The following is a 16,013-nucleotide window of genomic DNA, read 5'->3' on the forward strand; positions in this document are numbered from 1 at the left end:
CTGCCCCGGCCTGGATCCTTCTCATCCATCACTGTTGTTTTGTTATTGCTGTTTAGTCATGCCCAACTCTTTTTGACTCCGTGGACCATGGGGACCAGCACATCAGGCTTCCCTATCATTCACCATCTCCTGGAGTTTGCTCAAATTCATGTCCATTGAGTCAGTGATGCTATCTAATCATCTCATCCTCTTTCACCCCCTTCTCCTCCTGCCCTCAGTCTTTCCCAGCATCAGGGTCTTTTCCGATGCGTCAGCTCTTCACACCAGGTGGCCATAGTATTGGAGCTTCAACTTCAGCATCAGTCCTTCCAGTGAATATTCAAGGTTGAGTTCCTTTAGGATTGATGGGTTTGATCTCCTTGCATTCCAAGGGACACTCAAGAGTCTTCTCCAGCACCACAGTTCGAAAGCATCATCCATCATACTATATTTTAAATGTCATCTGCCCTGGGGGACCATCCCTGACTATCAACATCAGGTGAAAATTAGGAGCATCCTCCAGCTGTGGTCCTCACTACCTTAGCAGCCGGCATGGCGGTGAGAATGCTGTGTGCTCATCAAACCCCATTTGCTCGGGCACACAGTTCCTGGTGTTTCTTCCACTGGTGGCCTTGGCTTGGTGCTATGGCCACTGGGACACAGCAGGTGTGGGAGATTCCACTCCAGGCCATCCCACTTGACCTTCCATCTCTCACTCTTGCCCCAGTGGCTGACCAGAGAAGGAGGACCCCAAGGTCCTCGGGGATAATGCAAGCCACTGGGAAAAAGCAGAGTGAATCCTGAATGAGTGTTTGGAAGAAGTATGAGTGTTACTCAGTCATGTCTGACTCTTTGTGACCCCATGGACTGTAGCCCACCAGGCCCCTCAGTCCATGGGACTTTCTAGGCAAGAATACTGGAGTGGGTTGCCATTCCCTTCAATTTCCATTGGATTGTGATGTGAGCAAGAAATAAACCTTTATTTCATTAAACTACTAAGTGAAAGTGAAGTCACTCAGTTGTGTCCGACTCTTTGCAACCCCATGGACTGTAGCCTACCAGGCTCCTCCATCCATGGGATTTTCTAGACAAGAATACTGGAGTGGGTTGCCATTTCCTTCTCCAGGAGATCTTCCCAACCCAGGGATTGAACCCGGGTCTCCTGCATTGTAGGCAGGCGCTTTGCTGTCTGAGCCACCAGGGAAACAGAACTACTAAGCTCTGAAGTTTATGCATTATAGATGTTAGTCCTCCCTGATTAATATAACCTGCTCAACTTCTCCATAGCGTGTAGGAACAAAGCAAGCCAACGAATATATTACACAGTTACAGACAATGGTGCTTGCCTCCTCCGAGGCAGTGGTGAGTCCCCAGGCTCTGATTGTTCCTTAACTCTGTGTATGGTAAGTGACAATAAATGACCAATCTGCTGCAGAAACACCCAGGACATGGAACCAGTGATGGAACTTCAAGATGAACTTGATCCTCTCCCTTGCTGAGTGAACTTGACTTTGGCACTCTCTCTTGCTGGACCCAGATCCTCACCCTAGTGACTTCCTCCCAATTCTTCCAGGTCTTTGAGTCTCCCTGGGACTGACAGGTAAGTTGGCTTCTCAGAGAGAGAGAGAGGTTTTCTAGAAAGATGAGGAAGCTGCTCAGTAGCTTTCCACATCATCATCCTGAAAGAGTGATGGTGATGCCGTGTCAGTGGAGGGTCCCCCATCACCCACTGGCACCCCACAGCCACAGAGAACTGACTGACTTCTGTGTGCCCCTCAAGGAGACATCTTTTTTTTTTTTTTTTTTTTTTTACAAACAACAACATTTCCCTAAAAGTTATTTTTAAGAGGGAAGTGAAGATGAATATGTGCCATGTAAACTCAGGGGGATTTCCTTACTGGCAGGGGCAATTGCCCCAGACTTTGGTCTTGAACGTGGACACCTCACGACTACAGAAGTGTGGCAAGAATGTCCAATATGCCCACCAAGTTTTGGCCCCCTGACCAGTCGCATCTTGGTTGCTTTATAAAACAGAAGAAAGCAAAGTTGGGTCCATGAGCAGACCACCTGCTTTTTACACACGCTCCCACGGTGGTATTTACTCTGCTTTTTACACAAGCTCTGTATTTACCACCTGCTTTTACACAAGCTTCTGTATTTACCACCTGCTTTTTACACACGCTCCCACGGTGGTATTTACTCTGCTTTTTACACAAGCTCTGTATTTACCACCTGCTTTTACACAAGCTTCTGTATTTACCACCTGCTTTTTACACACGCTCCCACGGTGGTATTTACTCTGCTTTTTACACAAGCTCTGTATTTACCACCTGCTTTTACACAAGCTTCTGTATTTACCACCTGCTTTTTACACACGCTCCCACGGTGGTATTTACTCTGCTTTTTACACAAGCTCTGTATTTACCACCTGCTTTTACACAAGCTTCTGTATTTACCACCTGCTTTTTACACACGCTCCCACGGTGGTATTTACTCTGCTTTTTACACAAGCTCTGTATTTACCACCTGCTTTTACACAAGCTTCTGTATTTACCACCTGCTTTTTACACACGCTCCCACGGTGGTATTTACTCTGCTTCTTACACAAGCTCTGTATTTACCACCTGCTTTTTACACACGCTCCCACGGTGGTATTTACTCTGCTTCTTACACAAGCTCTGTATTTACCACCTGCTTTTTACACACGCTCCCACGGTGGTATTTACTCTGCTTTTTACACAAGCTCTGTATTTACCACCTGCTTTTACACAAGCTTCTGTATTTACCACCTGCTTTTACACACGCTCCCACGGTGGTATTTACTCTGCTTTTTACACAAGCTCTGTATTTACCACCTGCTTTTACACAAGCTTCTGTATTTACCACCTGCTTTTACACACGCTCCCGCGGTGGTATTTACTCTGGCCTCAGAAGTCTGGGAATTACTGACATAAATACTCCAACTCTCATGCCGTGGAAGGTGGGCCATCCCAGGTGGCTCAGAGGTAAAGAACCCGCCTGCCAATGCAGGAGATGCGGGTTTGATCCCTGGGTTGGAAAATCCCCTGGAGAAGGGAATGGCAACCCACTCTAGAGTATTCTTGCCTTCCATGCACAGAGAGATCTGGCAGGCTACACAGTGTACAGGATTGCAAAGAGTCAGACACGGCTGAGCGACTCACACTGCAGAGAGACTCAGACTATTTTCACTAGTAAACAGGTCCATGAACTTAAGCCCCTGGAGGTGCAAGCTTGCTGCCTGGTCTATGACCCCTTTCCAGGGACGGGGTGGCTGTCCGAGCATCTCGGTGCTGCTACCGGGAGGTGGTCACAGGAGAAGGAAATACTGGGCTGGTCCCGGGAAGAGACTATGCTTCTCTGGTATGAGAAGAGGAGCCGAAGTAGGTAAACGCAGAGTCCTCGAACTTTCTGTTTCTCTACGAAGTGAAGTCCGTTCACAGGCCCTGCAGATGACTGTATTCCCAAAGCAGACGGGTTCCCCAAGCAAAATGAGCTTCTGCTTTCATTTCAGTCACAAGGTTTCAGAGAGAGACACACAGGGGAGAGAGGTATGGTGAGGGCGAGGGCTGTTGTTCAGCCGCCCAGTCATGTCCAACCCTTGGCCACGCCATGGACTGCAGCCGGCCAGGCTTCCCAGTCCCTCACCATCTCCCAAAGTTTGCCCAAGATCATGTCCGTTAAGTCAATGATGCCATCCAGCCATCTCATCCCTCTGGTGCCCTCTTCCCCTCTGCCCTCAATCTTTCCCAGCATCAGGGACTTTTCCAGTGAGTCAGCTGTTCGCATTGGATGGCCCAAGCACTGGAACTCACTCATAAATATCTGGTAAAAGCAAGAGGCTGGTGAATCCCAACTTCCCGTCACTAAGGGCCCAGAGCCAAGACTGTGTCCCCCACATATTTCCCCTCGCTTCTGCGCATTAGAACCCCTCATGGGTAGCAGGGTCTGTAGCCACCTAGAGCAAGTCCTTATTACATGTCCTTATCATCACTTGGCCATGGGTCCAAGTCTTGGTTGATAGAAGAAATGGAAAATCAACTCACAATCTCCAGGAGACTTTCTTGAGGAAAATTTTTATGTGCTGTTCATTCCTTCTTTTCCTTCCCTTCCTCGCTCCTGCAGACATCACTATTTTAGACGATGAGAGTGAGCAAGGCAGGAGGGGCAGGGTTTCTGAGAACTTCAAGGAACAGAGCCGCCAAACAGCCTTGAACTGTTCACCTCTGGACTTGACTTATGTAGAAAATAAACATTTGTCATGCCTAAGCTCCACGATTTCATTTTAAAAGTGTCTTGCTGCCTTAAATTTTGTTCTCAGCTGTGGCATTCTCCGTTAACAAACACAGCTGAGCCTCTGATCAAAGGCACAGGCCCATGTTTTCCAGAAGTGTAATGAGAAGTTCTAGGTTCAAATCTTGGCCATGTGACCTCAGGCAAGCTTGTAAGCCTGGTAGGAATAAGAGTGTGCGCCTATGTGCTTAGCCGTTCAGTCGTGTTGGACTCATTGTGACCCTATGGACCGTAGCCCGCCAGGCTCCTCTGTCCATAGCAAGAACACTGGAGTGGGTTTCCACGCCCTCCTCCAGGGGATCTCCTGACCCAGAAGTCGAACCCGTCTCTTACATCTCTTGCATTGGTAGGAGGGTTCTTTGTCACTAGCGCCACCTGGGAAGCCCAGGAATAAGAGTATCTACCCCAAATAACTGTTGAGAAGCTTAAATAAATAACTCTCCGGCTCAGTGCCCGCCTAAGGAATTGCTGTGTTCTGCGTTTCATGTCTTTCCAAGGTCAACTTCAAGGCCAAATCTTTTTTTCACTCAGTCCAGATCTTTAGATCTTCAGATCTATATTTGGAATTTGTTCATTAGTTAGTGCCCATTTTCAGACAAAATATGTGCCTTTCCAGCATTCAACTGTTTACAAGCACCTGTCAGTTATTCAGAAGGATTCTTCGAGCAGAGCTCCCTTCTGGCCAAGAGGCTCTGGGGGTCAATGACTGAGAAACCAGGGCTGACACTGTTTGGGGCCCAGCTTAACACGTGTGCTGAGATGAAGCTGAGTTCTATGCTATTGGCGTCAATGTCTACTGGCGTCTCCACAAGTTCCCTAGTTTCGCTTGGGCCCTGTTTGGCTAGTCATGCATCAAAGAGAATAAACCGTGTACCCTACAGCGAAATTAGACAAGTTTATAAAAGCTCTGGCACATACTAGGCACCCCACCTGATAGGTTAATTTCTTTCCATTTTCTCTCATTCTCAGAACTCACTGATATTCGAATTCCACACTCACATCCCAGGTTCTTTCTCCCACATGAGGGTGCCTTTCTCTATTTTTATCTTTTAAAAACTTGAAGGTATTTGGGATGGAAGGCATCAGCCTGCTCTTCTTCTCGGTCTGTGAAGATGGGGGTCGTTTACACTCTGCACCCTGGCTGGTCCCAAACTTTAGAACCTCTTCTGTTTGGCATCCATCCACGGCTATGGGGAAAGGCAGGAAGGGACTTCCTAGAGTTGCTTTCAGTCTCTGAGTCAAGGTTTATGATGTTGAATAAATCTTGACTATATGACTTATACAGTCAAGAGGAGAAGGAAGAAGGAAGAAAGGAGGGAAGCAGGCAGGGAAAGAAAGAATAGAAACAGAATATATAGACATAGGTAATTTATGTATGAGGATGAGATGGATAGATAACACCTCTGACTCAACGGAAATGAAATTGAGCAAACTTTGGGAGATAATGAAGGACAGGGAGGACTGGTGTGCTGCCTTCCATGGGGCCTCAAAGAGCTGGACACATCTTAGCAACTGAACAGCAATTTTATGTATGTTATATATCTAATACATATTAAATCTCTGTCTATCTATCCATTTATTAATTATCTATCTATCTATCTATCTACCTGCTCAGTCATCTAGCTCGTTTGCCTAGATTTCAGTTTTCAGGGAATGAATTTCAGTTTTATTCACTGAATCATAGTCTCCTGATCTGAAGATTATGATCTGTGAATTTCAAGTCACAAATAGTCGAAACGTGCAGACATAGCTATATGGGAAACGTTTACTGGGAGTTGGGAGAACAGGTTCAAGGGTCTCACCAGATAGCTCTGGGAAATTCACTTCTCTTTTCTAGCTCTTAGTTTCCTCATCTGTAAAGTGTGGTATGAGAATCTCAGACAAGCCAAGTCCTGGGAAACTTTCACTTTTATTTCCCTTTTCAAAAACTTGTGGTCAAGATATCTCATTGAATTGTGATGGCATTTTGTATTTTTAAGCGTATTTTAGTGTACTGATGTTACATGTGCTTTGATAAGTGCGTTAAGTAGAATTATTATCAATTACAACAAACAGACAAAAACTCGTGGTCAAAGCTGGTTCGAGTATCTGACATATTAAGAAACTGCCTCAGTTGGTTGAATGAATGGATAAATGGATGGATGAATGAATGGTGATAGTTAAACAGGCAGCTGCCTCTTGGTGGAGGCAGACTTGATAAGTTTCCATCCACCTGTCTATATTTTTTTCTTCAGCCAGTGATTCTCAAAAGACTATCCTAGCACTACCTGAATTAGAATTATCCTTCTCACCTCACTATAGCTCTGCCAAAGAACAAACCCTGGCATGGGCTTGTGATAAGCATTTTTCGCTGCTGAGATTCTGATACATACTGGATTTTAAAGGCGATTGTAAATCCATGGGCTTATCAGCCTTGGATGATTGGAATCCTGGCTTGTGTTTATGAAAACTGGGTGGAGAGCTTTTTCCTGCAATTTGATTGTTAACGTTTCAATTTGTTTCTGTTCACCAGCTTCCCCAGCATTATAGGGGAGAAGGAGCCTCGGCTGTATTAATACAGATATTGCACTACCTAGAAATGGCCAGCAGGCGGCAGTGGATGCTCACATATTCCTTACCTACCATTTTCTCCCCCTGCCAAATCTTAAAATTTGTATGAGGGTTAAAAACAAAAAAAAACAAACAAACAAAAAAAACAACCACAACCTTTAAGATTGATTTTCCTTAGGAAAAACAAAACAAAACAAGTATTCCTGTAAAAATGAAATTTGTTGTCTGTTTAATTGAGTCAACCAACAAACATCTTTATCAGAGTTTTTATTGTGTATGGTGACTTAAGGCGGAAGGACGCACTTTCTAAATGGGCTGTCCTCTCCAATATCAATCTTTATTCAGTGAAAGGAGATAATCTCCTGAGTTTATTTTGTGGAAAAACTTGACACTGTTTTCTATGTATCACAAAAGATGTTGGTATTGACAGGTTTTCCAAGTTTGGATATGTGTCTGTCTTCTCCCAGGCCTAGAGAATTTTTTTGTTTTTGATAGATTGTTTTGAGCATAAAAAATATGCTGCTGTAGGAAAATCATAAGATACAGATGAGCAAAAAAGAGAAGTAAAGTCACAATAATATCCCCATACCAAGATATAGTGGTTTAGTCGCTAAGTTGTGTGACCCCATTGTGATCCCACGGACTGTAGCCTGCCAGGCTCCTCTGTTCATGAGATTTTCCAGGCAAGAACACTGGAGTGGGTTGCAATTTCCTTCTCCAGGGGATCTTCCTGACCCAGGGATCGAACCTGGGGCTCCTGCATGGCAGGCAGTTTCTTTCCCAACTGAGAGATAGCCACTATAAATGTTTAAGTAGAGCAAAATCACTAACACACATACAAGCACACATATACAGACATGATATAAATTATGTGTATATGATCACAATGTGTGTATGTGTTTTCTTGCCTGCCCTTTCGTATAATATCTTGCTATAATATACCCCTCAGTGACTATGCTTCAAGATCATCATTTTTAATGCCTATATAGTATTCTTTCATATAGACATTCTTTTAATTTCAACTGTATTTTTACCATATTTTCAATAGGTGGCATGATTCAAAATTGCAAGCACCTTTAAACTACCCGGGAATGTTATAAATATCACAGTGATAAACTGTCTTTTATATAAATCTTCACATGCGTCTTTAATTATATCAGCTTTATTCTAGTTCAGTAGACAGGCCATAGTGTGTAAGCTTGCAGAGGCTGGGGTGGTCTGGTTCACTAAGTATTTTTGTTAGGGTGTAGATTCAAGTGCTCTGGGCAAGTCTGGGCAGCTTCATCTCTATCAGCTTTGGAGGCGGGGTTGATTTGTTTCCGTTTCCTTGCTTGTGTCTCTAGAATGCTGTTATTGAAACGGAATCTGTTTGTCAGTTTTCCTCTCCCTTAAGGCAGGTGGAGAACAAGTCCCGAGGGAGCGAATACAGGTCACGCTTAACATTCGCCGGCCACCGAATCAGATTAGCAACTTCATTTGAGGCACCATCCCCTTTAGAATTTTCTACAGCCCCTCCGCCGCTGCTCCCCAAACTCTAAGTGGATGGTAGAAGGTGTTGAGAGGTGGCAAGCATGTGCTGGGAGAATATGCTGGACAACAGAGACTTCGTACGATTTAGGAACAACAGCCTTGAGAGAACTGGAGAAGGAAATGGACACCCGCCCCAGTGTTCTTGCCTGCAGAATCCCACGGGCAGAGGAGCCTGGCGGCCTACAGCCCATGGGGTGGCAAAGAGTTGGATATGACTGAGCGGCTGAGTCAGGGCAATCTCTCTTAGGACCTGACTGAGAAGCTTTTGTAAGGATTAGACCTGGGTGTTCTTTTGTTTCCTATTTATATTCATACTTGCAAAGTTGATTTTGCTTTTTCCTCCTTCTCGCTGCTGTGCGGGGCACATCGGGTGCTGGTTATACTCACCAATGCATGTTATATGAATATAACACATCATAAGTAATATAAAGAATAATTCATTATATATAATCTAATACAATGAATCCTGTGAATTCATTTGTGATGACATCACTCCCAAAGCCTCTATTGCTTCTTTGCACACTCCCTCTGGTCAATTTCTCATTTCCTTTCTTTCTTTTTTTTTGGCCATGCCTCGTGGAATCTTTGTTCCCTGACTAGAAATGAAACCCAGGCCCTTGGCAGTGCAGGCTTGCAGTCCTAACCACTGGAAAGCCAGGGAATTCCCGATTTCTCTCTTTTTTTAAAAGTCTCATTTCAGTCATCATTTCTAGCCACCAGCGTTCTAGGAAATTTTATGGGATCTTCCTTGATATAACAATACTCTAAGATGAATAACTATATATAATACTTTATTCAAACTTTAACAGGGTCTTAGCTAAGCGTCTACTAATAGGAACCAGGCCCTTTTAAAAGAGACGTAGGAGAAGCACAAAAAGTGGTTTCTGACTCATTCATTCGCCCAACACGTGTTTTAGAAGGAGCCCATTATGTACCGTCTAGCTGAACAAACAATAACGACCGGCCACACATACTGGCACTCTGGCAGAGTTCTACCCATTTTGCAGATGAAGAAACTGGGGCCCACAGGGATCTGTGCTACATCCAAGGCTACACAGCTAATAAATGGAGAGTCCGGATCTCCACCTAGCTGGCAGCCTCCAAAGCTGTGGACGTCATAGACTTCCAGCCTGGGAGCAACCAGAGGGAAAGACTCTAAGTCACTAAAGTCGCCTTGGACAGGCCAACAGCTTTATCCAAGGAAAAACGGAGAAGGGTGGAAGGAGGAATAACAGACTCCTGCTGACATTCCCACTGCTTCGGTGCCTGGGGGGGCCCTGACTTACCTGTGGCACTGTCGATTCCGGGCCATGACCTAGGACAGAAAAGAGAACCAAGTAAGTGTCTGCCGCATTCAGTTCACTGTCCTCCCCAGAGGAGCGGGTAGTCACCGAAGGCAGGTCACAGATCAAGTTATAGAGCACTTCCTTTGTGCTTGTGCTGTTCTAGACCCAAAGCAACAGCTCATTACAGAGAATTTAGAAAAATAGAGACGTGCATCTACAGAAAAAATGGTCAACACCACAGGTAATATTTCAGCGAGGCTCAGGCATATGTGCACATGTGCGTATGAGGATGTCTGCGTGCATTGTGATATATAGATGCCTAAAAATGATATGAAAGAATATGTAGGCTCCTGCAGATATAGAGAACAGACGTGTGAACCCGTGCTGGAGGGAGGGGAGGGAGGGATGAATTGGGAGATTAGGACTGACATGTATACACTACCATGGGTAAAGTATACTGACCCTGCTATAAAGCACAGGAAGCTCAAACTCAGGGCTTTGTGATGACCTAGAGGAGACGGATGGGGGAGGTGGGACAGGGGGACCAAGAGGGAGGGGATATATGTATACATACAGCTGATTCCCTTCACTGTACAGAAGAAACTAACATGACATTGTAAAGCAATTGTACCCCGATGAAAACTGCATTGTAGATCTTTAACTGTTACTAAAAAACATGCTGTTTATCTGGTGTGTGGTTTCTGGAGGGGGAAATTAGGTTCTTGCTCCCTTTTGCAGCTGTACATCACGTTGCATTGTGGACCCCTGATTGCATTTTGAATCCGATCGCTGAGTATTTCCTTGGAGAGACTCCATCAAGCGCAGTGGAAGTGTCTGACAATGATAATGTGAGTCTTCTTAGCTCCTTATTTCATATCACTCACATGCCTTCCGGACGGTTTGCATCAATCTTTCAATCTATATTCTTGTTTACAGAGTGAGGGGTGATCATCTCATCACATCTTACCACTGTTAAATCCACGACCATTTAAAACCATTTAAAACAACTTTTCCTTCTTGCTACTTGATTCTTTTTATCTGTTTCACTTCCTTGATGACTAGTGAGGATGAATTATTATTTTTTTTTCCAAATAGTTTCAGGCCTTTGCATGTCTTCAGTGGTGAAGTTATCTGGGAAGACCAATGAGGTCTTCTCCTGGCCACCACATTCCCCCTTGGGCAGTGTGCTTTTGGAAGCTCCTCTTCCCTAGATTTCGGGCAATGATCTGAAAGGCCCTGGGGTAATGAAAGCTCTGAAGGATGAGCCTGCTGTGAGCTTAGTTGTTTGTGCCTTTAATAACCCTTGGTCTTTGCAGGGTACCTATCCTCCGAGGCTCTCAAAGTGCGTCACAGGAGCAATTAATTGAGCATCACAACACATGCCGGGTGTAAATATTTATGAGGTCTCGTTGGTGGTGGCTGGGACACCGGGCACAGAAGAGTTAAGCTGGGAGATCATAGTCACCAGGAGATCACAGCCCACGAGTCCCACTTCCAGCTCAGCCTGTTGCCCTCTTCTCATAAGGTTCATGCCCCAAACGATTCTGTGAGGTCGCTACCACTGTTCCAAGTTCATGGAGGAAATGTGGGGTTCACAGGGCTCCATGGCTCATCCCATCCTGCCAAGATTGAAGGAATTGCCACCAGCCTGTGGGACAACCGCCGCCCCCCCCCCCCCCCCCCCGCCCCAATATCCTTGCCACCTACTCTGGCCCTTGCCTGCAGGGGCCAGTCATGCTTTGGAAGGACTGTGCGCTGCCCTGAGGTACCCTGTGGTTCGCTCTTGGCTCTCTTTCAAGTTGCTCGAGATCCTGCAGAAATTAACAGTAAATCAGCCAGGAAGGAGCAGGTCATTTATCTGGGGCCTGAGAGCTCTCTCTTGACACTTTCCACACATGGCCTCTTCCCTGACATCTTGGTCTTTGATTAATGCCACGAAAGGCTCCCCAGAGTCGCAGCTCCTGACGTGTGACATGGAGATGATATATTCCTGTGACGGTACAGGCAGCTTGATGCGGGCGTGGCAGGCTATGGACAGAAGGCAGCGTGTGAGCACAGGCAGGATGTGGTCCTGACCCTGGGACTTTGAGGACGAGGCATCCTCTTCCTGGGACTGGAGGAGGAGCTTCAGGTTTTAAATTAAGATTTCGTTCTCTGTCTAATCTTGGCCTCACCCCCATTTTTACTTTATTTTTAAAAATTTATTTATTTACTTATTTCGTTTTTGGCTGAGTTTGATCTTTGTCGCGAGTGTTTCTGTAGTTGTGGCGAGCGGGGCTTTCACTGTAGTTGCCGTGCCCAGCCTTTTCATTGCGGTAGCTTCTCTTGGTGCACAGCGCTGGCTCTAGGCATGTGGACTTCAGTAGCGGCGGCTCCCGGCTCCAGAGCGCAGTCACAGCAGTTTTGGTGTACTGGCTTGGCTGCTCCGTGGCAGGTGGGATCTTCTCAGATTAGGGATCTAACCCGTGTCTCCCGCATTGGCAGGCGGATTCTTTTCCACTGAGCCACCAGGGAAGCCCTCGCCCACCCAGTTTTTAGACTCAAAGACCATCAACGTCTGAAAGCACGTTGGAAATAATGTCCAATTTGTGGTTGCAGGTTTCAGATTCTTGGAGGCTGGACAGGTCTTGGGTTGCTAAAAAGAGCATATCTGAAGGGAAAAACACCTGTTCAGGCATTGAGCAGGGCTCAGCTCTGGCCTGTGGGCTTTCCCTGCTTTGCAGATGCAACTAAAACTTAGAAGTCACGTGTCTAAAGTGACACGGAAATCCACAGGAATGGCCTTATTATTCATCAGCCGAGGCAACAACAGCCGGCCAGGCTCCCTGCCTCTGGAAGCTTCCTCACAATTGTAAAACCATCTGCAAGTGGTTTATCTGCTGACTCCTCTTGGTGGGGCCCCAAAGCCACGGTGCTCATTCATATGTCATATCCTCCGGGACTGTGCACCCCAGGGTCCTCTGTGCGTCAATGCAAGCCAGATGAATTAGCAGAGGAAGCGGCAGCCAGGCAGGAATGATGTTGTTATTCCAGCTGAGCCCAAAAGCCCAGGGTGGGGGTGGGTTGGGGAGGGGGAGGGAGGCTGCAAGGAGGGGTCTGGGGAGGTGTCCTGGACCCCAGCGGTATGTCTGGCTGGAGTGCAGACCACATCTCAACACTGGGAGCTGACAAGCGCTCTGAAAAGGCTCCTGTGTTAACACTCTTCACAGTCTGACAGCCCAGGGTGATTAATGAAGGATGCCGCTCGCAGACTTCCTGGAGATTTGATGCATTCTCTCTGTGCTCAAGCAAGGCCCATGGTTAGCAAGCTGCCTCTTGCCAGGGAATGACAAGGATACTCCCTGGCTTGCTTTCGTCAACAGCATCCATCACGTGGCCATGTGTGAACAGGCTGCAGCTGAATGGTGTGTCGCTTGGCAGCCGCCCCTCTGCCCTCCCGACCCTTCTGCTCCTTTTGGTATCTGGGCCCCGAGGAAAGCAGCTGTCCCTCTCTATTTCTGCTTGGATAGGCAGGTGTCCACATGGTGGGCAGGGCAGTTCACGGCGTATGGAGTGAACAAAGCTGGCCTCCAGAGGTTGGTGGTTTTCAATATATAAGGCTCATTACAAATGAAGATGTTTAATTTCTGAGTTAGTTTGAATTTTTAATACTTCTTAATAATTTAAAAGGTTTAATCATTTTTAATTTTTTGAGGGTACTAGATTAAACTCCCCTGCCTTGCTGCTTTGGAGAACTGGGTCTGATGGAGTGGGCAGGGTACACGCATGTTGTCTTATCCATGGGAACAAAGTTTGGATGGTGTGTTATTCCGGTCCCATAGAGACGGGACTTAATCCTGTCTCCAGGGTCAGGCTCCTGGCTTGGAGATTAATTCCTCATCACCCTCTCGAGTCTGGTGGGCCCCTCTGGGTCTCCCCAGGCACCTGCTGCTGGTCCAGAACGCGGCAGCAAAACCCCTGGGAAGTGGTTGGGGTGATTTCATCCCCTCTCCCAAACTTCCAGGATTAACTGGCTCAGCTCCATACCTCATTGAAAGCTCTGCTTCTGAAATAGAAGGATTACTTTAGAATAAAGTTCTCTGATTTTGGGGAAAATGACTGATCTTTTTAATAGTCACTACCTCTAGTAGCTCCACTGGTAAAGAATCTGCCTGCAATGCAGGAGATCCTGGTTCAATTCCTGGGTCAAGAAGATCCGCTGGAGAAGGGTTAGGCTACCCACTCCAGTATTCTTGGGATTCCCTGGTGGTTTAGCTGGTAAAGACTCCACCTCCAAGGTGGGTAGACCTGGGTTTGATCCCTGGGTTGGGAAGATCCCCTCCAGTATTCTGGCCTGGAGAATTTCATGGACTGTATAGTCCATGGGGTTGCAAACAGTCAGACATGACTGAGCAACTTTCACTTTAAAAACTCATTTTAGGAGCTTCCTGGTAGCTCAGTGGTAAAAAAAAAAAATCCGTCTGCCAATGCAGGAGATGCAGGTTTGATCACTGGGTCAGGAAGATCCCCTGGAGAAGAAAATGGCAACCCCCTCCAGTACTCTTGCTTGGAGAATCCCATGGACAGAGGAGCCTTGTGGGCTACAGTCCGTGGGGTCACAAAAGAACTGGACACAATTTAATGAGTAAAAACAACAGCAAAACTCATTTTAAATATAAAACAAAAAGGAGTGAAGGCGGAGGTCAAGTTTCTAAATTCATTCCCTTCTTCCTGCTCTATCTGCAGCATGTCGGGAGCTCATTTCACTCACACTTCATTGCAATTCTTGTTGGACAGTTATCTTGGTATCAGCATCAGGGCTACGATGGGATATTAGTGCCGCATTTCCCACCTGATGGGCCCAGCCTCTTCTCTCCACCTCCCTGAGGGATGGGGAGGGTTTGCATCAGGGAGACACGTGGGCAGAGGTGTGGAAACACACAGGGAGCTTGGAGGCAGGGAACCTGAGGGATAAGCTGGAAGGACTGTGTTGACCTGTAGATGGTGTGATGCATCTCAACGCAGAGGATAAAGGATGTTCAGAGCCGCATCTCAGGAAAGTGATGCCAGAGCACACATGTCCGAGTGGAGAGGGAAGGACAGGTGTGTAACAGTTTCAGGAAGAGGTGTGACAGGCCTCAGCAGGGTGGGTTTTTATTTTTCTCCGACTTGGGCACCCAAACCCTGCTCTGATCACCTGGCACCTGGAACCCACACTCGTATTACTAGAGAGGAGCCCAGCTCCCCTTCTCAAACTTCCTACCCCAGGCCTTTAGCTCCTAAAGGGGAGACCAGGTACCTAACACAGTGCCTGGAATGCGGCTTATGCACACAAGCATGTTGTTGAATGAGCACAGAGGAGGGAAGGGGCGAGTGGATGACGGCGAGGCAGGCGGCAGGGACACACAGGTGAGAGAACAGCCCCGGAGTGTGACAGCCTCGAGCCCCACCGCAGCCCATGTCTGGGTTCACACGCAGACTCGGCCTCCCCCAGAGAGGCCTGCAGGGTGCCTACCACGTAGGAACCTGGTCCATGGGTGGGCATGCAAGTCCCCCCTGGGGACTGGTTCCAGTTTTCATTACAAATTTGACGTTGGAGAATAAGGAATGACTCCTTATTCCTTTGAAGCAGATGAAATTCACACCAAGGTGGAATCAGATCAAGTCTCGTATTTAATAAGTGAATAATGGTTCCTTCCTTTTTGGGGGAAGGTGATGGAAATGTTCTTTTAAAAATGGAAGTATAATTGATTTACACTGATCCAGGTGTACAGCAACAGGCTTCATTTATATATATATATATATATATATATATATATATATATATATATATATATATATTCTTTTCCAGAGTCTTTTCCACTATTGGTTATTATAAGATATTGAGTATAGTTCCCGGTGCTATACAGTAGGTCGTATTGTTAATCTACGTATATCTGCTAATACCCAATTCCCAATTCATCCTCCCTCCCTTTCTTCTTAGTGGGGCTTCCCCGGTGCCTCAGATGGTAAAGAATCCACCTACAATGCAGGAGACCCATGTTTGACCTCTGAGTCAGGAAGATCCCTTGGAGAAGGGAATGACAACCCACTCCTGTATTCTTGCCTGGAACATTCCATGGACAGAGGAGCCTGGTGGGCTATAGTCCATGGGGTCTCAAAAGAGTCAGACACGACGGAGCAACTAACACTACCCCCTTGGTAAACATAATAAGTTTGTTTTTCATGTCTGTGAGTCTATTTCTGTTTCATAAATAAGTTCACTGTATCATTTTTTCAGATCCCACATATTAGTCAATATCATATAATATTTGTCCTTCTCCATCTGACTTATTTCACTTAATACGATAATCTCCAGCTTCATCCATGTTGCTGCGA

General features: G+C 46.3%; 1 protein-coding gene across 1 annotated transcript in view; it reads right to left on the minus strand.

Annotated features, from left to right (window-relative positions):
* CLNK (cytokine dependent hematopoietic cell linker) overlaps window positions 1–16,013 on the minus strand; it is a 191,943-nt gene that overhangs the window by 88,872 nt on the left and 87,058 nt on the right. Inside the window, exon 4 of the mRNA XM_052641789.1 lies at window positions 9,657–9,685. Within this exon, the coding sequence (XP_052497749.1) occupies window positions 9,657–9,685 (29 nt within the window). The remainder of the gene's footprint in view (window positions 1–9,656; window positions 9,686–16,013) is intronic.

Source organism: Budorcas taxicolor, chromosome 6 (assembly GCF_023091745.1).
Source record: "Budorcas taxicolor isolate Tak-1 chromosome 6, Takin1.1, whole genome shotgun sequence".
In the NCBI taxonomy this organism is placed as follows: Eukaryota; Metazoa; Chordata; class Mammalia; order Artiodactyla; family Bovidae; genus Budorcas; species Budorcas taxicolor.